The sequence below is a fragment of the Paramormyrops kingsleyae genome, chromosome 1 (assembly GCF_048594095.1).
Source record: "Paramormyrops kingsleyae isolate MSU_618 chromosome 1, PKINGS_0.4, whole genome shotgun sequence".
In the NCBI taxonomy this organism is placed as follows: domain Eukaryota; kingdom Metazoa; phylum Chordata; class Actinopteri; order Osteoglossiformes; family Mormyridae; genus Paramormyrops; species Paramormyrops kingsleyae.
The window spans coordinates 69,704,728-69,729,428 of NC_132797.1; the positions used below are offsets into that span (position 1 = coordinate 69,704,728).

At 38.9% G+C, this 24,701-nt stretch overlaps 1 protein-coding gene across 4 annotated transcripts in view; it reads left to right on the plus strand.

Annotated features, from left to right (window-relative positions):
• nalcn (sodium leak channel, non-selective) overlaps positions 1-15,993 on the plus strand; it is a 71,049-nt gene extending 55,056 nt beyond the window's left edge. For 2 of the 4 annotated variants that reach the window (XM_023814762.2, XM_023814614.2), the window contains 24 exons: positions 307-398; positions 1,714-1,836; positions 2,005-2,061; positions 2,239-2,359; positions 2,523-2,654; positions 3,059-3,226; positions 3,662-3,766; positions 3,882-3,988; positions 5,454-5,574; positions 5,712-5,810; positions 6,092-6,185; positions 6,964-7,070; positions 7,644-7,718; positions 7,971-8,090; positions 8,229-8,297; positions 8,836-8,984; positions 9,309-9,402; positions 9,701-9,833; positions 10,790-10,905; positions 11,436-11,593; positions 12,024-12,174; positions 13,285-13,434; positions 13,897-14,014; positions 14,502-15,993. In XM_023814762.2, the coding sequence (XP_023670530.2) occupies positions 307-398; positions 1,714-1,836; positions 2,005-2,061; positions 2,239-2,359; positions 2,523-2,654; positions 3,059-3,226; positions 3,662-3,766; positions 3,882-3,988; positions 5,454-5,574; positions 5,712-5,810; positions 6,092-6,185; positions 6,964-7,070; positions 7,644-7,718; positions 7,971-8,090; positions 8,229-8,297; positions 8,836-8,984; positions 9,309-9,402; positions 9,701-9,833; positions 10,790-10,905; positions 11,436-11,593; positions 12,024-12,174; positions 13,285-13,434; positions 13,897-14,014; positions 14,502-14,695 (2,853 nt within the window). In that variant the 3' untranslated portion in view covers positions 14,696-15,993. The remainder of the gene's footprint in view (positions 1-306; positions 399-1,713; positions 1,837-2,004; positions 2,062-2,238; positions 2,360-2,522; positions 2,655-3,058; positions 3,227-3,661; positions 3,767-3,881; positions 3,989-5,453; positions 5,575-5,711; positions 5,811-6,091; positions 6,186-6,963; positions 7,071-7,643; positions 7,719-7,970; positions 8,091-8,228; positions 8,298-8,835; positions 8,985-9,308; positions 9,403-9,700; positions 9,834-10,789; positions 10,906-11,435; positions 11,594-12,023; positions 12,175-13,284; positions 13,435-13,896; positions 14,015-14,501) is intronic. The other 2 variants (XM_023814679.2, XM_072697567.1) reach the window with 1 other exon arrangement.
• Positions 15,994-24,701: the final 8,708 nt, after the last annotated feature.

Consider the following 24,701-nt stretch of genomic DNA (forward strand, 5'->3'; position numbering starts at 1 on the left):
TCGTCATCATCGTCATCATCATCATCATCATCATCATTATTATTATTATTATTATTATTAGTCCAAGCAATGTAGCTGCAGGATCTGTATTGTTTTTATTATTATTACTATTATTATTAGCCAATGATTTGTGCAAAATAGTTATACCCCTTGGTAACCTTTCCACTCACTCACTTGTTGCACTGCTCCCTGTGCACGAGTGCTTCAGCAGCTCAGCCAGTACAGCTATGCAAGGAAGCTAAAACATTTAGCGAATAGAGGGGTGGAGCAGCTGTACCTCCAACATCCGCTCTTCTTCTTCTTTAGCACTCCAGCACGGTACGGTACCGAAATGCCCAGAGAGAGGACAGCGAGATCAAGATGATCCAAGAGAAGAAGGAGCAGGCAGAAATGAAGCGGTACAAACACCAGCTTACATTTATTTTTTTGGCAGGCGCTTCTGTCCAAGGCAATGTACTCATCGGTATCAGCGTCAGATGATGGAGCAGTTGGGTTTAAGGGCTTTGCTCAAGAGTCCAACAGAGGTGTTACTCTACCAGCACATGATTCGAAATAGTCACCTTCTGTTCACAGGTCCAGTGTCGCCACTCCCTGACCCATATACTACTTCTCAGTCTCTCATATGCTCTTTGTAGTTGCCCAAGGAACTAAACATGACTGAGACACCCTGCCACTCCCGATGACACCTGTGGCTCTTAGTTCACATTTAACATTCTGTGTCATATGGTTCTTTTTATAATTCGTAACATCTGTCTGCTTACAGCAAGTGGGTGGTGAAATGTTTTTGTTTCCACATGTTAATCATCTGCTGCCCTCTAGTGGTTGATGTAGATTGACACTCACACAAAAAAAAAACAGTTTGAATGTTTACAATAACAACACTACCATCCAATGTCTGTCTCTTATTTTTTTAGATTTGAGTGTTTATCTATTTTTTTTTTTACTAGCTCGATACATTTTTTCCTGACAATAAAAACATGCTGCACGATTGGTGTTGTTGAATTCTCAAATCTGAAGGTTTTTTTTCTGTATTTTCTGTATATTTTCTTTTGCCGTGCATATAGTGCCAGTCATAGTAAATCAATGCTACAATCTTAAATTCTAAGTAACATAAAAAATATTAACTATAAAATCAAAGGAATTGCAACAAATCATTTAGGCAGCAGAGGGGCCAGGACCTGTGATGTAATTGGAAGGATTTAAAGAATAAATGGTTATTTTCTAAGTGTTATCATGACACTGAGGATTATGTTAAGGATAGCATTTGGTTTAGGCTGATGTTGTGACTTAGTCGACGGCACTGTTGCCTCACACCTGTATGATTGGGGGTCACACCCCACTTCTGCTGTGTGTGTGGGAAGTTTGCATGTTCTCCCTGAATCGTGTGGCCTTCCTCCTACGAGATTAATTAAACTAATCTTTAAATTGCCACCTGGTGTTCGGTTCGGCTTGTGGCCCAGGCTGCCAGGGATTGGCTCTGTATGAGCCTTACCAGCAGATGCAGACAGATGGATATTTTCTCTCTAAATCAGTTGTACTTAAATAAACCTTGAATAGTTGCAGGTTACTGCATGTTGCTCTTATTTAACCTGATACATGCCGGTATTGTGTATTGCATATCCTACCATTTGTACATTAGTAATGATTATAAAGCTGTAGAGTTATGATTGCCATGTTTTATTCTTTAATATCGTGTCTTTGTGTTTTTAAAAGTAAAGTGCAAGAGGAGGAACTACGAGAGAATCACCCTTACTTTGACAAACCACTGTTCATTGTCGGGCGAGAGCATCGCTTTAGAAATTTTTGCAGAGTTATCGTACGGGCCCGTTTCAATGCGTAAGTATTTATAAAGAGTTATTACTTTACAAGAAAAAAATAGTTATCAGCAATAAAAAAGGATGTAGCATTTTAATTTGTTCGCCAATCAGGGTCAATGTGGTAGGATAATTGGGTGAAGGAGAAGTAGTTAAAACTGATTAAAGTAAGATTTATAATTACATCCAGATCCAAGACGGACCCAGTAACAGGAGCTGTGAAAAATACAAAGTATCATCAGCTATAGTAAGTGATGAAATCTTTATTCCAATTATTTGATTTCTTTCCGTTGAGTTTTTTTTAATGTAAGGTGTGATTCAGGACTGCAGGAAATCCTGATATTAATCTCAGCAAAAAAAACAAAAACTAACTTTGTTCCATTTTCAGTCCTGGCTGTGTTAAAATGAGATTTTTCCCCTGCAGTGATCTCCTGGGCCTGGTTACCTACCTGGACTGGGTGATGATTGTGGTCACCATCTGCTCCTGTATTTCCATGATGTTCGAGTCTCCATTTACTAGAGTTATGCACGTCCCCACACTGCAGGTACACAAGCACACTGTAGTCTCACGACACATCATTTATATAAAAGGTAGATTTCTATGAAATATCATAATGACGAGCATGGAAACTTTAATACTAAGTTTCATATAGTCTTATGTCTATGATGTTTTATGCTTTTGACGCTATTTTGACCTTCCTCTGACAGATTGGCGAGTATGTGTTTGTCATCTTTATGAGCATTGAACTGAACCTGAAGATCATGGCCGATGGACTTTTCTTCACCCCAACGGCAGTTATCAGAGATTTTGGTGGCGTTATGGACATCTTCATCTATTTAGTGAGATATTTTACTAAATGTTTTTTCCCAGGTCATGATGGGGTTACGTTCCGATAAACCCATCATAAGGTGAAAATATCGTGAGGCAAAAATGCATTTTGATACAGTACATAATAAACATCATAGCCTGACCTAGCCTACCTTAAACATGTTTAGAACACTTATATTAGTCTACAGTTGGGCATAACTGTTAACACAAAGCCTATTTTTTAAGAATGTGCTGAATATCTTACGCAACTAACTGAATAATCATATCCATCGTAAAGTTGAAATATCGTAAGCCATCGTAACCCACGGAGCGTCTGTATTGTTAAATGTCACGTTACCTGTTTAGTGGGGTTGAGGCCTAGCTAGCGCATGCTAATGTACCTCCTGGCCTTTTCCCACATGCTGCTCCCCCTCAGGTGAGCCTGATCTTCCTTTGCTGGCTGCCCACGGACGTCCCACCGGAATCAGGCGCTCAGCTACTCATGATGCTGCGCTGCCTGCGGCCTTTACGCATCTTCAAGCTGGTGCCCCAGATGAGAAAGGTCGTGCGTGAGGTCCTTAAGGGATTCAAGGAGATATTTCTGGTGAGTGTCCCAGCTTTTTGTTGAAGATGGAGGAAACTTGACAGGGAAACATGCATTCAGGCAAATCCAGTGACTAGAAGGCTTCCCCTTGTTTTAAATACTGACAGTATATCAATGATGTTATAAAAAGATTTGTCTAAGACAGTGCCACACTATTCATTACCCAATTGCTGTATTCAATATTCAAGCAATTTACAGGTACATTTATGTCTTTTTTAGACATAATTCTCCAGAAGCCGTATTTGCTGAAGAGAACAGGAAAAACACACACACACACACACACACACACATATATATATATATATATATATATATGTAGATATATTTTATTTTTTGCTTATTTTCAGATTCCTTCCAAAGTCATTTCATACCGCCAGTTCAGTCCAGGGTTGCAATGTGAGAAACTTTCATTTTTCCCTTGATCTTCCTCTGTAGGTCTCCATACTTCTCCTCACACTCATGCTGGTGTTCGCCAGCTTTGGCGTTCAGCTGTTTGCCGGGAAATTAGCCAAGTGCAATGATCCTCATATCAGCAGGCGGGTAGGACTAAGACTCTTTTAACTTTGCCAGTAAGCATGCACTGTTATTGACATACTCTGGCCATGACCTTTTTCTCACTGGGCCTTGTGGGCTTTCGCTGCTGATTTTGGTGCAGGAGGATTGCCATGGGATTTTTCGGATCAATGTCAGTGTTTCTAAAAATTTAAACCTGAAATTAAGGTCTGGAGAAAAGAAACCTGGATTTTGGGTGCCACGAGTATGGTAAGTTTCTAATATATTACGTTGAATTAGGTCAAGCACATGTGAATGTCTTTGTAGTTAATTTAATTTAAACTTTATTAGATATACCTGTTCATTAATTCAAGCAGCCTGTTATTCCAAACAGCCAATTCACGTGGCTCCATCAGAATACATACAAGGTGCCCACAGTCAGGAGGTCCATTTACTGTGCAGCAAAGCATTAGAACAGCTAAGACGTGTGATATTAGAGATTTTAAATGTGGTTTGATTGTTGGTGGCAGACATTGGTTGCAGAACCTCATTCTCCTGGGATTTTCATGCACTTCAGATAAACAAAAAGCATCAAATCAACAGCAGGAAGATCATACATTTTAAATTAGGAGCTCACTACAGTCCTTGAATTGTGTGTTTGTGTGTGTGTGTGTGTGTGTGTTTGGATTATGTTTATATTACATTGTGGGGGTCATTTTTCAGGTCCCCACAAAGATATGTGAGTGCAATCAAAAAACTTCAAAATGCCAGAGGTCTCATATTTTGTTTGGTTACTTATGGTTAAGGTTAGGGCCGGGTAGGGGTTAAGATTATGTTGGGATTAGAGTTTTCCCCATAGAAATGAATGGAGAGTCCTCACACAGATATAATTATAAGCCTGTGTTTCTATGGTACAGCTGGTTTTGTTAATTGTTTCTGAATGTTCTGGCCTTCGAGTCGCACATCTGGTATTTTTCCTTATGTAAGGTCACCCAAGACCCAAGGATCTGCTGTCAGCCATAATAGCAAACTGGCAACTTTGGACATAGATATGCAAATATTGTATACATTTGAGAATATCGTCACACATAATGACTCAGATATGTTTGTATTTATAACCTGCTTATTTAAAGGGCTGTAATTTTTAAATCGATACATTAGTTTATAAGCAAGACAAAGGGTTCCCTGTACAGCTGTGAAGTTGCAGCACAAAAATAATGAGCTCTATAATTGTCAGCAGGGAGCCAACATGTCAATATGCTTCCTTCTCTTCCGTGGACACCTTGACAGGGATTCTGACACATTTGTTATTACTCAGATTGTACATTGTGAGCCCTTACAAATTATTTTTGCACACCTTGTGAATAAAGAGGCACAACAAAGCAGAGACTCTGGAGGCGTGGATGTGGTTCTCTGTCTGAGCCATATACGACCTTCATCATCTCCCCATGTCTGAAAGCAGAGCCCATATACGACCTTCATCATCTCTCCATGTCTGAAAGCAGACACACAAAGCTATAGGGAGAACATGTCAACGCATGATCAGACTGTCTAATGCTTTTTTATTAGTTCCTTAAATCCTAATAAAAGTAGAATAGTCCATGAACCTGAAAATTATTTGAATGATTTATGTGACTGCTGACATCGCTTACATGTCTTTTGTAGTTCAGGCTGGGTTGTTGGTTGAATGCACTTTGCTAAGGTATCAAAGTATTTGCCTTCTTGATGTTCCTAGGGCAAACCCCCGCAACTTCAACTTTGACAACGTGGGCAATGCAATGCTGGCGTTATTTGAAGTACTGTCACTGAAAGGTTGGGTGGAAGTCCGTGATGTCATCATCCATCGCGTGGGACCGGTAATCCTTTGCATCGCAGTCCACTTTATTATATATTTGTTCTAGAATGTTTCTTTTTAACTTTTCAATGGGCCAATCCAAAATCCAAACTGTAGCAGTATTCTGCACGCATTCTGAATTCCCTATTGTCACTACAGATCCATGGGATCTACATCCATGTGTTTGTGTTCTTGGGCTGTATGATTGGACTGACCCTGTTCGTCGGAGTGGTTATTGCAAATTTTAATGAAAATAAGGTAAGAGCAGGCAAGTCAAGATACGATTTTAAGTTAAATTTATCTTGTGGTTCCTGCAAAACCATTTACAGTTATTAATATTAGACCAAGCACAACTTTTACCTCACTGGGAATTTTACTGACCATCAATTTTGCCACTTTTGTGATGGTTCCTCTTGTGAATATATAAGTGAATCTCAAAGGTCACTGTGTAGTTTCAAATCTCTTTTTTTTTAATTAAGCAAAATGCCCAAGGATGGAACTTTGTGTTATATATTTGTCGTATATTTGTTTTTCCCCAGGGCACTGCCCTGCTAACAGTTGACCAGCGAAGGTGGGAGGACCTGAAGAGCCGCCTGAAGATCGCCCAACCGCTGCACCTACCTCCACGTCCTGGTTAGTAGTCGTGAGAAAAAGAAGGTGCAGGAAAACTGCTATTCCAGTACTGCCTCAAAGAATGCAGTGTCTGTGGAAACTTTAGGAAACTTCATGGAAGGCCAGATTCAATTGCAGCTGAAAAATATTAGAGACTTTGCCTGTCTGAAAATGAGAAGATGATATGAGAAAGTATCAGAATTATGGACGCCATTATGACATTCATTTTGGTCAATTACATTTATGTTTACATTCATTTATTAAGCAGACACTTTTATTAGACAAGCAGGGCAGATAATGCATCATAAGACCGCAGTAGAGAAAGCGCTCACTAGCATAAGTGCAGCTAGCTTCAGCATTTAATGAATCGCCTGTAACAAATACGAGTTACCATAGGAGCACGAGCTACATAATGCCTCACAAAGCTTTGCAAGAATCTAAGTGGAGCGATTCAAATCAGAAACACCATAAGCACTATGTTACTATGAGACAAGTGCAAAGTGCAAGAGCATCCAGCATTGCCAGGAGACCATGACCTACAATTCCGCAGATCAAGACTGAGCAGTGTGTGTTTTTGCGAATACAAGTACATCTGCATCTGTCGCATTCGTGTAGTTCTTGATCATTTTTTGTCATTATAGCATTGTGTCATATTAAATTAATGCCTGAGAAAGTTATAATAAACAAAACTTTATTTAACAAACGGATCAAAAAATGTCATGCTCTTGCAGAATTTAGTCTGCACATCATTGTTCCTCGAAATGAAAGTTAAAGTTTCTGGGTTCTTTTGTTTCTGCAGAGAATGGCGGGTTCCGTGCTAAGGTGTATGACATCACACAGCACCCTTTCTTTAAAAGGGGCATCGCATTGCTGGTCCTTGCACAGTCTGTACTGCTGTCAGTTAAGGTAAGTATGACTGTATGCAAATATTACACAAGGGCTTCTTGTCACACTTCACTCATTGTCCGCAGAAAGTCTTGGGACACTTGCTTAATTGTGTAAAAATGTTTAAAATATATTGGTTTCATAACAAATGTCAGCTTTCAAGCAGTATTTAACATATATGCACATATCTTCTGCACAGACATTTTCTTTTTATTAAGTGTCTTTTTTTGACCAACTCCTTCAGCTATGTTTTGCTACAGTATTAACTGCAATTGTAGTCACTGGCTACTACTAAACACAAATGTTTGCTGTCACTAATTAAAAAGCACCCAATGAGACTGCTTGTCAATGAACTCAGAGCAGCTTTTAGAACTATAGTTTGGGATTCAGTTTATTACTAGTTGAAATGAATATTTTACTTAAAAGTATTGGTTGTTTCCAATGTGATACATTTATTTCCAATGATATACATTTATTTACTATATATATATACACATATAGTAAGTAAATATATAAAGTGATGATTTTTGCGTCCAAAGGCGTTGTGCATTGACAGTGTAGATGGTTCGTTTTATCTGTGTTTATCTCTTCCAGTGGGATGTGGACGACCCATTCACTGTTCCGCTGGCCACCATGTCCGTGGTCTTCACCTTCATCTTTGTGTTAGAGGTGAGGCTCAGGCTGCTCCTATCCTAGCTGTTCCCCTTGAAGAAGAAAAGCAAGAGGGTCACTCTGAAAACGAATCCCTGAATATCACCATGCATCTGCTTGTATGAACTTGCAGAGTATTTCAGTATTTTTGACACGTGTTAATAGCTATTTCATTAATTAGCAGCGTCGTGGGAGGCCTTGATGATGAATATTTCTAGATGCAATATATCATATGAGAATTGAACGTTATGGTTTCTTTTGGTGTCGCAGGTAACGATGAAATTGGTTGCTATGTCACCAGCTGGTTATTGGCAGAGCAGGAGGAATCGATACGACCTACTGGTAACCTCACTGGGAGTGATATGGATTGTTCTTCATTTCGCTTTGCAGGTAAGTCTTTATTGTCAATACATTTTTAACAAAGGCTTGATAAGGTTTTTTTTATGTAATGGATCCTAAGATGGATTAGCATAAACCATACGATTGTCTTTACCGGCGTTAATCGATGATGTACATTTTTCTCCCCAGAATGCCTACACCTATATGATGGGCACTTGTGTGATAGTTTTCAGGTTTTTTACTATTTGCGGGAAGCATGTGAGTATGAGTTTACCTACAAACTTTTCTGGCATTTACCACAACAGCAGATAGAATTATTCAATTTACAAAGTAATTCACACATTTTTTTAGTTGTTTTTTTTTTCCAAGTTGACTTAAAGTCGAACCTGTGGCCTAATCATAGAGCACGTTTTAAATCATAACAATATATGAAGCTTTATTATTTTAATCTTATTTTATAGATGCAGATGACATTATTCAGTTGTATAGCCAGTGAACCTGAGAGCACACAAAAAAGAGATGTATTCACATCTATAATAGGGCTGCTATAGAAATACCTTAATTTTTATGATAAATTAGGTACTTTGGCATGTTTTAGGAATATTTTCTAATCTAACACATAATCATCAGGAATATGTGTGGCAGGTGCTGGCATTAGAGTGAGAAGTATTTATTTATTAATGAAAGGTTCTATGCAGATGCTGTTAGTGAACACACGGGGTGGGGGGGGGGGGGGCTGTGTGCATGTGCTCTGACAGAGTATCAGTTAATGTGCCCCCCACCCTCGCCACATCAGGTGACTCTGAAGATGTTGCTGCTCACTGTGGTGGTCAGCATGTACAAGAGCTTCTTCATCATCGTCGGCATGTTCCTGCTCCTGCTTTGTTACGCCTTCGCAGGGGTCGTGCTCTTCGGAACTGTCAAGTATGGGGAGAACATTAACAGGTTGGTACTTCCTGCTTACCACCCCAGTGACGGGGAGAACTTCCCTCCTCCCTGTAGGGAGTGCGGCTGGGAGATCTGGGCTGCAGAGTGTGAGATACGTAGCACCGTATTTGCCTCCCGCGGTTTCGTCAAAGCGACGGGAGCCTGTTAGATCTCCCAGCTACAGAAACGTGTCACGTGAAGAACAGAAGTGTCATTGTGAAATTGTTACAATTAATCTGCCTGCTATTATTTTCAGATTTTTTTTCTGTAATTTGAAAATAGGATGTTATGCTTTTCTGCAAATGACGGTATTGTTTGAACATTTGTATGTTTTAATAACAGGCATGCAAACTTCGCTACTGCGGGCAAAGCAATCACGGTACTGTTTCGCATCGTCACGGGAGAAGACTGGAATAAAATCATGCATGATTGCATGGTGAGGAGAAGACGTGTCTGTTACATATCCACGGAGAGCATTCCTGCACACATGCCTACGGGATGCCTTACATTGGACATTAAGCTCTTGACTTGGACACATTCAGGCTACCTTGATATGCATGTGATACTTCATATGGTGTTTACAACTGATTTTTAGTGTCACAGAGATATGCAATGCATTATGTTAAATGCACAATTGAGAATAATTTAAAGGAGCTAATTGCTGAACCATTAAACCTGATACTCAAAAGTTGACTAAAAAAGATGCTACTTATCTTCTTGTGCTCTGTCTACAGGTACAACCTCCATTCTGCACCCCAGACGAGTATCGTTACTGGGAAACTGACTGTGGCAATTATGCCGGTGCCCTCATCTACTTCTGTTCCTTCTACGTCATCATCGCTTACATCATGCTCAACCTGCTCGTGGGTAAGAAAAGTCCAGTTTTCGCTATCAAGTGCAGTGAAATACAGTATATATTCTTTCGCTGTTGAAACTGCCATTGTAAGATGAAGACTCTTACTTTTCCATTCATTGATGGGAGTATTCCATTATAGAAATTATTTTTTTCATTTCAAGCCGTTATTGTTTTTATTATTGAAGTTCACTTCATATCATTTGGTTGTTCCAGTATACAGTACCTGGCAACAATACTTAATAAATGAGGATACCATATGATGTACGACTGCAACAACTAATTGGTAATAATGATAATAATCAATAAAAAAAAGTCACAATGAACTTTGTCATCGATTTGTTGCATTTTTGTGATTTGCTGCCTAAATTGCATATAATGACATCACCACTTTGCAACATTTGTACAGTTGTGCACGGACTCTCATGAACACACTATATTCGTCTGTGGCTGCAGACGCGTGTCGTTGGCGCTTGTGTACAGCAATGATATTTCACCAGACCAGCAGAGGGCAGATGTATTGCAACAAACACAAATACAAGCAGTCTAGCGAATGGATAAATTTTCATGAGCAATTTTAAAGTTGTTACTAGGCTTGGGCAGTGTGACGGTAACCCGGTATACGGTGGTATTTTGAAGTCTTGGTGACAAAATAAGCGCCCTCCTCCCCACTTTGCAAATTTCATCAAAATCGAGAAATTTACTTTGCTTTGGAAAACACAGTCAAAATACCGCGTCCCACAGTATAAAGTACCATTGTTAGAGAGCAGATCTTTGTTTCTATTCCACTTTGTCACTTAAAATAGAGATTCTTCTACATTTATCATTCGATCACATGATTGATCAATTACCAAAATAATCATTTTTTGCAGCCCTAATATGATATCAAGGTGGAAATACATCTAATATTGCTTATCAGTTATATCAAATGTGTTTAGTCTTAGTAAAAGGTTTCTCTTTGTTTTTGTAGCTATCATCGTAGAAAACTTCTCTTTATTTTATTCAACTGAAGAAGACCAGTTGCTCAGCTATAACGACCTGCGTCATTTCCAAATCATCTGGAATATGGTTGATGACAAGAGAGAGGTGAGTGGGCTTCACGGTGCTGTCCATCTGTAGTTTGCGAATGAGTGTTATGCTCCAGGGTGTGTCTGATGAGTGAAAGCCAAGTGCTGGTTTCACTCATCAACCCCAAGACAACTTAATGACAGAAGCAGCTTTCGGGGCAGGTTTTGCTGTTAGCTCAAACTCAAGTGACAGCCTGTCTGTCCTCCAGACTCCGTCTTAAAACTATTTATTTATTAACCGTTCGGCATCGGCTCTTCGTAAGCGAGGCTGAATTAGTGACATCATGCACGGGGGCATGGCCGGATGAACAAATCTCTGCCAGCTGCCAGCTTCAATTTGCAGGTATGCCTTCTACTGCAAGCAGCTCTTGAAATAACCATCTGCAGTGACATTATCACTTCCTGCATCATCAGGATCATTATTTCTTGTCAGATGTGAGTAGTAGGGAGATGTCATCTTCATTAAGTCTTAGCAGCCGGAGCCACACCTGCCCGGTCCCGCGATGTGCGAAGAGCCTCGGGTGAGATTTCGTGGGCTCCTCTCCGCAGGGCGTCATCCCCACCTCGCGAGTCAAGTTTCTGCTGCGGTTGCTGAGAGGGAGGCTGGAGGTGGACCTGGACAAGGACAAGCTGCTCTTCAAGCACATGTGCTACGAGATGGAGCGACTGCACAACGGAGGGGACGTCACCTTTCACGACGTGCAGAGGTGAGAATGGTCCCTCTCCCCTAACCCTATTGCTGCACTGATTAGCTTCCAGAGGAGTAAAAGCAGCCACAAAACCATCACTATCTGCACTTCAGCGTCAATCCAATCATTCCACCAATTATGCAGATATTTTAGGAGCAGCACTCATCAATTTTGATTACAGCTATATGTAAGATGTGAAGGCTTTAAGCTAATGATAAATTTCACACATTTGTAGCATCCATTTACAAGCGCAGAATTAATAGGATTTCGGAAAGTGATTTCCATCTTTGAATTTGTAGTGTTGCTGCAGTCAGGAGCAGTAAAGGCATATGAGCACATTTTGACGGGAACACTGCCTGTAATTTGAATTTTTGAATTTACGTTTTTTCGTCAGCGGTACAGTTGGCATTTGCGCTTTCCTTATTTGTGTCCGGTGTCGCCCATCCAGCATGCTGTCCTACCGCTCAGTAGACATCAGGAAGAGCTTGCAACTGGAGGAGCTACTCGCTCGAGAGCAACTGGAGTACACCATCGAGGAGGAGGTGGCCAAGCAAACCATCCGCATGTGGCTAAAGAAGTGCCTGAAGCGGATCCGTGCTGTAAGTCTGTCTCTATATGCCACTCACACAGCCAACAGCATGTAGCTATATTGGTACAGGATGTAACACCGCTTAATTACTTTTTACTTATATACTGCCCCACGCTTATGCCTAATTGACTCCTAGACAACTGTATCTTTGTAATGTGCAATTTGCCTCACTTGTAAATTGTTTTGTACAAAAGAGTCGACTAAATAAATGAATGCACTTTTGATTATTTTGATTGTGAATCCATAGGTCACAGCATGCGTTAAAGCCAACGTAGTCAATAGATTTAACTTAATGCTACAGTATGTTGTGTGTACAGTATGTAGTGCAACAGAGCTCGTGTTAGTGACCAGTGTTTTGAACAATGTTTTAAAGATCGGGACAGGGATGTATTTTTGGTGGCCGCGGGGAAATCATACAACAGCGTCTTGTGGGACCAGGGAATCTTGTTACAGGAGTCAAGCTGAGAAATGACCGCAGCCTGAACCAGCAGTTAGATAGACAGGATTTTGCAGGTGGGGGCCAGTCTTCGGAATGTTATGAAGAAGGTATTAGTCGCATTGGGACCCCACTGCTATATTCTGGACCAGGCAGATATTGTCATTAAGGATATCGCCAAGGCTCTTGGCATTCTTAATGATATCATAATCGCGCCGGAGTGATTCTGCATTTCCGGTCGACTGGAGAACAAGCGTGGAAGTAGAACTTTTCCATTCTAGGTGAAATCATTTGTCCTTGAGAAGATCCAGCTACAGTGAATAAGGTTTTTGATTCTGAGAAAGTACTTAAGGCCTGTAAGGTTGGGTGGCCAAGTATAAATCATTTTAAGCACAATGGTTGTTAGTTTTTGTACATACATCGTATTTTTTTAGCTAGGAATGGTAGTTGAAAAATTTATCTTCATTCACTCAAGAATGAATAAGAAATGGTGAAAAATGAATACAGTTTAAATTAATACAGGGATAATATACCTGTGTGATGGATATCTTTATTTTACATATTACTTCCTAAATTGATGTAGAACATGAGAGAAATTCAGGTTTGTATTCTTCATTTCAACACTGGTTGCCTTGATTGGCTCAGATTGTCTCCCTGCCGCATGTTGCTGAATTTCTCCCACAGAAACAGCAGCAGTCGTGTAGCATCATCCACAGCTTAAGGGAGAGTCAACAGCAGGAGCTCAGCCGCTTCCTCAACCCTCCCAGTATCGAGACCACGCTGCCCAGTGAAGATGCCAGCGCCACCAACCAGGACAACCCCTCCCAACCAGAAGTGAGCCATTTTCACACGGACACATTGCGATCTCTACGCAAACAGTCTGAAGGTCACCAGTATCGAGCCTAAAGCTGTCGATTTTATTTGACGTGTTGCACACCAGTACTTTCACATGAAGGTAATGTGGTTGCCAATACATTGGACTTCTGTAGTGTTCTACACAGATGACTAGATAACAGAACTAATGCTGTTTCACAGCTATTGCTACTTACTTGTTATGTTCCAGTTGTTCCAATGCCTCATGTTGATTGGGTCGTATTGCCCACATAAATGCAGAAACAAAATTAGGTATACAAAAAATAAAGTTGGCCATTTTACGTAGGAATGCCGCTCAGGTCATTTATATTGAAAGGTAAATAGAGTGGTCTCTTAATTTTCTTCCAGAGCTGTATTCGTTTTTTATAACAAGACAATCAGAAAACCATGCGATGTTTTTTTCTCTCTTCGTGATCCACGTAGATGAGTGGCTTGCAGCAGCTTTTGAGTCCCACGCTGTCAGACCGCGGCTGCCACCAGCAGGACTTATCAGACACGGGCAAACCGCAAAGGAAGCTGGGTCAGTGGCGACTGCCGGCAGGTGAGGGCCTTATACCCCAATAGCAGCTGTGTATGAACTGCAGTTACAGTCGATATTCTGGCAGATGCTTCTATATGAAGAGGAAAACCATTAGGTAGAACTTATCAATCATCAGAGGTAGAACATTGACTTTATTTTGACTAAATTAGTTTCGGTTATTGATTTAAAGCTAAAAATAACAGATGTTGTGTGTAGATTTGTTAAAATGCAGCTGTTTCCTTATCAGTGAACAGTAACTTTGCCATTTTACTGCACGAGATTTTACAAGTTTTGCTCAAAACTCCAAAATCACTTAAGCATTTGTCTTAGTTTCTAAACAGACCCCTTGCATGGCAATGACCTTTCCGCCGCGTGCTGTTGGGTTTTGAGCCCGGATGAATGGCGGAGAGATGCTGTCTATTGAATGTCGTGCTTAAGTACCAGGGTTGGCTCTTGGCTTTCACCTCCGACCGTCTCTATTTAAACTTTCTTGTCGATGACTTTTCAGCACCTAAACCTATTAGTCATTCTGTTTCTTCTGTCAACTTGCGCTTTGGAGGTCGGACTAGCGTGAAGTCGGTGGTGTGCAAGATGAATCCGGTCAGCGACGAGATATCTTCCGGTTCGGAGATCAAGAAGTGGTGGACGCGGCAGCTGACTGTGGAAAGTGACGAAAGTGGTGATGATCTAATTGACATTTGAAGGAACAGAGCCACATTCAGTACCACTTGTGCAAGAAACCACATTCAGGAAGATGATTTTGAATACTTTCTTCTGTTTCATGCTCAGTACCAAGGCACAAGTATTTTTCGTGTAGTCGACTGAATATTCTGGACCATTCCTCTGTCCCTGTGAAAATGCTATTCAAGTATACCCTTTAAATACTTGTAGCTTCTGATTTTAAGTACTTGCAATGTGTTACACATTCAAGGGAGATGGCGACTGTATATTCTGCTAATCAAGTGTGGGATTTGTGCAATCACACAGTTTGATCCAGGATAATTGAGAATTTACTTCTGCTGTGTGACCTACATGTTTTTACCTATTTATATTCTGTGAAGAGACAAATTATAAAAGCCAAGTTAAAATACCTCTATAGATAAGCAGTGAAATATCCCTATCAATGTATCTGTGATTGTTATTTGTGCCACTGTGTTGTCCTTGTCACACTCTGAGTATTGTACATACTGTATTACTGACTTAGCCTTAGCTTGCTGTTTTGCTGCAGCGGAACATTCAGAATGCAGATTTTTTAAAAATTTTTTTAATGGCTGAAGGGAAAAATAATAGATTGCAATATGTAGAATTTGAGGTATATGTGACATAAAATATATATTTTTTACATATTTCTACTATTTAATTTCACAATAGTATTACAGTAAGAAATTCCACCTGTTGATGCAGCACATGAAATTTTATTAATTTATTTATTTATATTTAATTTTTTTTTCCCGAGCAAAATGGAGGCAGGGGAGAATAGTGACGAGCCATTTCGTATTTATTGAAATTAATGAGGTTTACAAATTTATCATGCATAATTATTCTGATTAAGTGTTACAAGGAACTCATATGTTTACATTGTGTATTTAGGTCAGTACAACAAATATGAACTGAATGTAAATTAAAATAAAAACTATTTATGTTCATTTCAGCAACCACTAGTTGTCAGTGTCTTAGATGTTTATGTTACTCTTTATGTTTGTCTTTTATAAAAGATCTTTATAACTTAAATAACAATGATTAATTACAGAACTTACTTAATGAACGTATTTTATATGTGTTTCATGAGATTGTTGTGAATGAATGTATAATGTCATGGATTTATTCTTGGTGTCAGATTTCAGGTATGACACATTCTGTAATAGGTAATATAGCATAAGGTGGGGGTTTGGGGTGAAAATAAAATGATGCGATATAAATAACATACATCATAAAAAAAAGTTAAAATGACATATTTTTTCGCTAATGCTGTGCACAATAAAACACCAGCATATTCAATATTTACTTGCCTCTTTGTATACCTTGCACTCATTTGGAAACATTGTTTCTATTTTGTCAGTAATTGGATTAGTAACATGTTATCAAGGGTTTATGGGAAACTAAAAGTTTTAAATATAGATTTCTTGGTACATAAAAGTTGGTCCAAAAGCAGACATACTGATCAACATCTGTATTTTTTATATATAAACACCTATACATATGATGATTTGCAAATCATACATGTACAAGATGCCAAGGCTTGTTGTCTCTAAAATTATATTTTGATCCAATCAGTCCTACTACAGCGGACGAATGCGTTCATGAAAAACATCGCATTCACTGAAATTACGTAGTGAGATACACATATCCAATGGGAAAAGTAGGGTTAGAGGAATGTGACTCCAAAACTTAGTAACTTACACAAAACAAAATGAATTAAATAATAAAGACAGTGATACCAATGGGCAATAATGTAATTATATTGATTTCAAACAAGAAATAATATTACATTAATGAATTAAGTGTCTGCTATGAGTCTTACGAATCTCAAAAGAATTCACTTCTAACCGCTTCAACTGAACGGACTGTGGTACGCGGTGGGGCACCGAAAGGCAACACGGCTACAGTCTATGGAAAGCAAATGTAAGTGAATTAAAATAGGTTGCTGTGTGTTTTTGTATAATCAATTGTCGATTTTTTCCAGATATTTTTAGACAGTAATACTTTGACCTGTGTAATGTGTGGATATACAAAAAGTTTAATTCTTTTAGATTTGAAAACTGGTTGGCAAATGGTGGAAAGTTCAGGTTCAGAAAGTACAAATCCAGTTCAAGGTTTTGTTTCAACCATGCAGTTGAGTATAAAGAGTCACATTCACAGAGCACTCAACTGGTTGGTTGAAACAAAATCTTGATCTGGATTTGTGGACTTGAACTGTCCACCTCTGCTGGTTTGACTGAGTCACTGAAAGGAGTTTAAGTACTTTCTTTCTGACTGAAAATAGTTTCCAACTTGGATACTAATAAATCATTTACATTAGAACAGATTTGCGATGTGACATCATGCGTTGTAGACGAACTGACTGTACTATATTAGTTGTGTTTTTAGCATAGCTAAAATCTAATATCTCTTATGTTAAATAGCTAAAATCTCTTATGATAAATAGCTTTAAAGAATACACTCAGTTGTGTCCTTCTGTAGACTGCAACCTAATGGAAAAAGTGTCACATTTTGTGTACTTCTTATAGGTCAGTTACACTAGTTCTGCATGCATAGCCAGTACTCAGTTATAAGTAGCTGATCCCTGTTTAAAAATCATCCCACTAGACCTATGTGAATCAGTACTGCAATAGCTACCTTGCTGCATAGCAAATGCTATTCGGTAATTAACAATTACTCAGTCAAATGGGGTATTTCAGACGTCTTTGTTAAAGCAAGGTGGGCTTTTACGATTTTCGATGCAGTTCATTAAATTGATTTTGTTCCATTTGTGTAATTAGTTTTGATGTGGGCCTTGAAGAATGTTATTTAATGCATGGAGGATGTGCCCTCTTAATTATGGAATCTCAGCCACAAAATTTTAACATTTGCATAGATTACATCTTAGACCATCATTTTATTCTACTACCAAGATTTACCTTACAAATTATTTGTGTATTTAATTTGTTATTTATTAGTCTGAGCCTAGACCTTTTTGTTTCATTTCTGCCTTTTTAGTTTTTAATTAGAGTAATTTTGCCATCACAGAATGCCATAATGTGGTGATTATCTGTACTTAATAGCACCCAGTGGTTTACATACAGTAGATTTGCTCAGAAGAGAGATCTTCCTCAAATACCAGATGTTATTTGAATTTTATATGCATTCACCCATAACCTTATACAGTAACTTAGCATACAGTTTTGCCATTTGCCCACATTTCTAAACTTATGTGTAACATCAAGTGTCAAGAATGCCCTGGATTCTGTAAGCTAGTGTATATAATGAGCAGTTCTAAACATTCACTGCTTACTGGGTGAGTATGACAGGTTATAATGCATGAGCGCCCAAAGGCTGGGTGAGTATGACAGGTTATAATGCATGAGCGCCCAAAGGCTGGGTGAGTATGGCAGGTTATAATGCATGAGCGCCCAAAGGCTGGGTGAGTATGACAGGTTATAATGCATGAGCGCCCAAAGGCTGGGTGAGTATGACAGGTTATAATGCATGAGCGCCCAAAGGCTGGGTGAGTATGACAGGTTATAATGCATGAGCGCCCAAAGGCTGGGTGAGTATGGCAGGTTATAATGCATGAGCGCCCAAAGGCTGGCAGAAACACCTCCTTTAATGGTGTTGCATTAAAGAACAATCACAATCCTTTCCTAGACTTTCCTACAAGTCACAACGGCTCTCCGCAGCAATACAACTTCAATGTTGAGGGGAATCAACATGATACTGGACTGGCTTTCTGTGTCTCACCATAAGTTGTGGATGTTCTGATGTCTGACCTGGCACACGTATTCCATTTAAGAACTTCAAGAAGCTTAATAACTTATATTGATCCCGAATGGAACACATTTACCAATACGGGTTCATAAATTCGAGAACGAACTTACTGTGTTACGACCCGGCTCAAGGCAGTAACAAACAAGGAGGACACGCGTTTAAGTTATAAAACTCAAGGATTTGTCAAAGAAACTTAACCAAAGCAAAATTAAAAACCTCGTCAAGGATAATAACTAATGCCAAACTATCAGTAGGAATTGATAAGGTCAGTAGTATGGGGTGGATGTTTGGATGAGTGAGGAATAAGGTGCCGTGCAATGTAAAAAGCAGTTCAACATACCTACCTACCTACTGACCTACCAACCAACCAACAAACAAACAAACACTGAGAACTACACATGGCTCTCTGTGTGGTTCAGGCCTGCCTGAGATTTGAAAAGGTCGACACGGATGAGGCAAATTTTAGGTAAGAAGCTGGGAGAAGCCAAGTTAAGGAGAGAACACACACAAAAAACCCAGATGAACAACTGGATCATAAAAACTGAAACCAGTTTACTGTGACCTGGGGACTGTACACTGCCGTTTGCAGGACGAGCTGAAGGTTGGTGGAGCACATGAGAGCTGCATCGTGAGGAAGCACTTCTGGGATATTCTGTGGTATTCGGAAAGAACTAAAAAAAAATACTCTAGTACTTGTTTCCAGTACCTGTCAGAATCCTGACCTCAGGGGACATCTACTGTTGGATATCTGTTAGCAATAGATGATCTGTTAAGCAAAAGTGGCAGCAGAATATTTTCATTGGCATCTAAGCTTAAAATCTCAGAAGCATGTTTGGTCAGAGAGCAATAGCTGCAGTGTTGCAATAAGGGGTGGATAGTTAGAATGGAGGTTGAACTACTTTTTTTAAAATTGCTTGTTATGTCGATTTGGATGGAATGTTATGGTTCAAAATGGTACAGAGAGGTATAGTACAGCATATGGTGATATGGGATTTTTGAGAGAGACAAACCTGTAAGCTTTTTGGTGAAGCCTTCCTTGACTGTACTGCTTAAATTATATTGAGAACATTTTCAGACCAATAACCACTAACTTAACAATCACAGAACATGGTTAATAATTCACGGGATTTGCTCCACATACATTTATTGTAGGGCTAATCTTCCCCCTGCAGTTTCTCAGTTCATAATGTACAGTTTTGCAGTGTCTCAGAGGGGGAAGAAAATCACCTTGGAGTTAAACAAAAGTAGCGTATATATGGTATATATATAATTATTTTTTACTTAGCTCATTAAAATAGTACGGTGATTGCAGATGAGTAAACCTCTCAGATTAATGTCAACTCCGTTATACTGACAAAATCATTTGAATTAAGGAATAGAAGACATGTTAAAGATGACAGCATTGGACTGTTTACTAAAATTCAGCATTCGGTTACGTTTAATGAATATCATTAGTCAAAACGTCTGCAAAGCTGAATTTCTAAATTGCTAGTGTTTATGTTGTCCAGATAGTTGATATATAATCACACAATGATGACTGAAGTCTGTAAATGTTCTAAGGAATATTTTATAATCTTTTTTTTCTTCTGCACGTTTCAATAAAACTGTACATTGATGCTCATGGCGTCAGTGAAATTGAATCAGAATCATGTTGGAAAACAAGTCATGAAAGATGTTTAATTCAATCCAATCCAGGGCCTTTCTATTTTTGTACTTGGCCTTGTAAAAATGTATTTATGCCATTTTCTCCACTCATTAATAAAGTAAATTAGCAGACTGTATTCCATGACAACATTCACCACAGGAAATACAGTAATCTGGTTTCCATGTTTTTAAACAGATGGTAACCAGTACAATAAAAGCATTGAATTATTTTAGCAGCAGGCAGCTCAGGCAATTAACAACTGGCATTACGTGTTGATTAAAATCCATTCGATGCTGATGAAGAGAAGACTGGTCCCAGTTTTGTGCACAATCTGTTGGCAGACATCCGAGGAATGCTCTCGGACTATTTTGACCTTGATCTAGAACCACAATGGCTATTTCATGTTTTTAATTTAATTTTTCTTTTTTTTTTTGTTATAGTCCCACATCATTTAAACCTTTAGGCTTTATTTTTAAATAAAGGTCAGAGTATTGTTCCATTGTTTAAAAGGCCGAATCCTGCTCTGTAACCCCGATCGGTTTTTAATTGTTGTTAATGGCTGTCGGAACCCTTATCTGTTCCCTGTCTGAGACACGTGGAATAAGAACAATTGTCATATCACTTTGTGCCAATAATATCATTGCCTACAACAGATTATCAGAGGCATCTTCAAGGTCCCCAGTGGGACTGGCACGGCTACCTGCTGTGTCACAGCGCTCTTTGATGATCACAGCTAGTTTAGCTTTCAGTCTCCTGTCCACAACATTTCCCCGTTCCCTGTGTATTCATAGTCCGTATTCCCATCAACCGAGACTCATCTCTACTCACCTCAAAGCAACGGCTGGACAAAAGGATATATTGTATAAAAGTACACAGTGCTAATTTATTGTTTTGAAGTTTTTATAGCTACATTGTTACTATTGAATGACATTAAAACTTGGCGCAGGGCTCATTTGTCTATAATTACTATGGTGTGTTTTATTATAGAATATCGGCATTTAAAAACATTTGAAATTATTTTTAGACTTTAGACCCTCACATTCTTTTCTGACACCTTATATAGCATTTATCTATAAAAATGCCTTAGTGGAAGCACTTCCTACAGAAATTAGACTAATGTTGGTCAGGGGCATCTACAGGATACCTAAGACATATTGTACAAGCTTCTCGAATTGCCATTTTTTGGCCACATTTATGAATTTTGGGCTTTGTATTGAAGTTTAATGACTGATTGAATTCTTTTCACTTTCAAAGAAGTGCATTCACTTTGTGGGATGATGAACGTAGAAAATGACTAAACCTTGCTCCTTAATCAACAGTGGTCAATTGCAACCCAAGAAATAAGTGAGATTGCACTTTGTCTTTGAGGCAGGGGATCTCATTTCCACAAAACACCTAATCAGGACCATTCATCTGGCTTTTGTTTCCTGTCGTCCACACCTGGCTTTTTTTCTATTTTAATTATTCCAAAAACGGGTCCGGCCACCGCCAGCACTGAAATATGGCCGGCATATTTCAATAGAAATTATGCGGGCTCAAACCAATTCAATTACAGAACAATCAAAGTAAAAAGGCCTCTAATTACTTTAAAAGGGACCTGAGAGAGACAGCTCCACCAATGAATGGCGGAAGCATTCAGAACAGGACACAATGTGTAACTGCAGGGGGTGCTACGCTCACGGTAATACACAGAGGCAAGAGCAGCGAGAACAAACATTTTATGCAATTAAAATCAGCTGCAGTACTTCAAATATATTTGATTTGACAAATTATACAGGTTCTGTTCCCTTTCTATAAACATGTTAATGACTGGAAAAGAAAGTACAAGGCAGTTTAGGTCTAAGGTTACGCTGCTTCTGTAGACATGCAATCGTCTCTATGCACATTTGAAGAACCCTCCCCTAAATAATTTTTTGCCTTTGCTTTGCCCTGAAAGAAAGTCCCGATGTCATGCTTTGGTAAGACAGAACCTGTCTGCTGATTAATAGAGTCAAAAACAAGAAAACGATTCCAATCTGATCTCTTTCTGATCTATTTCAGAATATTGTCTGAAATTGCTAAAGCAATATTAAACTGATACAAAAAAATAATCCACATCTCAATAGAATCGATGAGTGTCCAAATGCGGCACCAATTCCTATAGCTGTCATCAAAGAATTACTTTAATCTCTGTCTTTCAGATTCCGCAGATATTCAGTGTGCTTGAAACAGTGGAGTATCTTAATGCATGTATCTATCAAATACCCTCTTCACCTGCTGTGCTCTACCTAGTCATTATGGTGAGTGTGTCAGACACTGAGCGTTTTGAAAGCAAAATGCAAAAATGCAGACTTCATCTTCTTGGATTGAGTAGAATTAAGCAGTGAACTGGAAGTAACCAATGCTGATATTATGCGATACCTTAGAACATATTAAGGTAACATATTAACATTTTTCCTCATGTCAATTTTTTTCTCATATCAAAATTAATTATATCATTTCACTACTGTGAAAAATCCTTAATAAATGCTTGCCTTTAATACTTCTTTGAAATTTTCAATTCTTGTATGATTAAATTTGTCAAATTAAGTTGTCTTTTATTCATCTTCCTATCTTGTATTATTTTTAGTTTTGTTTCTGATATATTCAAATTATTATTTTATTTTGTCAGGTATGCTGTAAAATCCACCCAGCATCATTCAATAATGAATTTTATTATTGTTTTTCTTTTCTTATTATTCTTTTTGTTATGATGCCACCAAGTTTTGCGTATTCTTTTAAAAGCATTTGTTAAACCTGTGTCATTTGAATATCACAGCAGCTTGCAGGAATATGATTAAGGCAGAGTATTCACAGAGTGATTTAGCATTGCTGATTAAAATTGCACTTACATTACTACAGCTGCCGGAGGCGTGTGGTTCTACGAGGCGATGATAAGCGGAGCAGGAGTGGAGAGATACAGACGGGCTCCACTTCTGCCCGCTTTTCCGAGGGGACATCACGGATCCTTGCCTGTTTCTGGGAATCTAGACACAAAATCAGAGGTCAAGTCCTAGCAACTGATATTATTGATATTAATACCATTATTATTTTCATGCTTTCTGAGTATTTTATGCGATTTACCTACCTTACAATTTCACGCTTAGTTACATTTGAACTACTGACGTTTTATATTTGTTCTTAATTGGTGTAGTCATTTATAACTGGCCTGTAACAATCAAATGCATCTTTTTTTGCTGGTACACTAACTACCCTCTGCCTTATGGGGTGGCCAGCGTTGCATGTTCAGATTCACTCTCTACCTTGTCTGTGAACAGGTTGTCTGTCCATCCTGTGTTTGTCGTGTGGGTTTCTCCACTAGTAGTCTGAAGATATTCAAGTCATGTAGAATGTGTGTCCTGCAATGGACTAACGTCCTGTCATGGGTGAATCCCCCGCCTTGCACCCTATGTTTCCTAAAATAAGCTCCAGGCCCCCGCATGAACCTGTCAGCGCCCATCCCCCCCACCCCCACCCCCCAAAGATGGCCTAACCTGTAAACTCATCATGAGTGAGCAACACACGTTATTTACTGGTATACATGAAGCACGAACATGAGATACATAGAAACCATATAATAAGTTATACAATTCATTTAATTTATTATTAAATCAACTCATTGCAATGGATTCATGTAAATAGATGTTTGAAAACCATAACATATATAATTATTTCCCATTTCTTCAAAGTTTTCTGACCGGAACCCAGAAGTTAATGGTTCTTTGAGGATTTTCATAGTCTATGCTTGACAAATGGCAAATGTCACTACAGTATTCTCCTGCTAGGCATAATTTTATTAAGTGCAAATATCACTGTGCACCTTAGGAGACATCCGAAAGGTTATTCCAGCAGCTGTACCAGTTCCGTGTATATTAGCCGAGATTTTACAGTTGAGGGGCCCCAAGTTGATAGATACAGCCAGTCAAGCATAGGAAAAGAATCACTAAGTAGATGCAATAAGAAGCCTCATTGAAAAATAAAATCATGTTTATTTAAAAGCCTTAAAGATATTTAATAACACAATGGCAGGTATGTAGCAGACATACATATAGGGTAAATCATTGCCCACGTTTAGTGGCTCCAGTAATTTGTTGACTCATTCATCCATGCAGGATCTGTATGTTTAATGCAGTTCTCAAGGGGGAACAAAAACAGCAGTGAGGCTGAGCAATGGGTCTCAGCGTGAGCGGAGCAGAATTATCATCTGCAAGCCCTCGGAGGGAGCAGCGGATCCTCTGTAATTGCTGTTTTATTTCTGCTTTAGAAATAAAAAACTAATGACCCAGCTAAATACACCAGCCACAAAACTGGGCCGAAGAATAGTAAAATGAAGATTCAGTGCATGTACTGTACAGACGGTCATTTCCCCAGGCTCTGGAAGTGTGAGTATGCGGTTTAGTAATATTCAACAAACCTTATAGCAAACTTCATAACAAATGCATTGTTAATTTAACTAGAGGCTGTCTCGCACAAGGTATTATGTGATTTGAAAAAATGTTTTTTATTTTCCTGTGCCCTTAATTCTGTTTTTGTATAAACTTGGCGCATCCAACTTTTTAGAATAGTTTTAATGGCAAAATA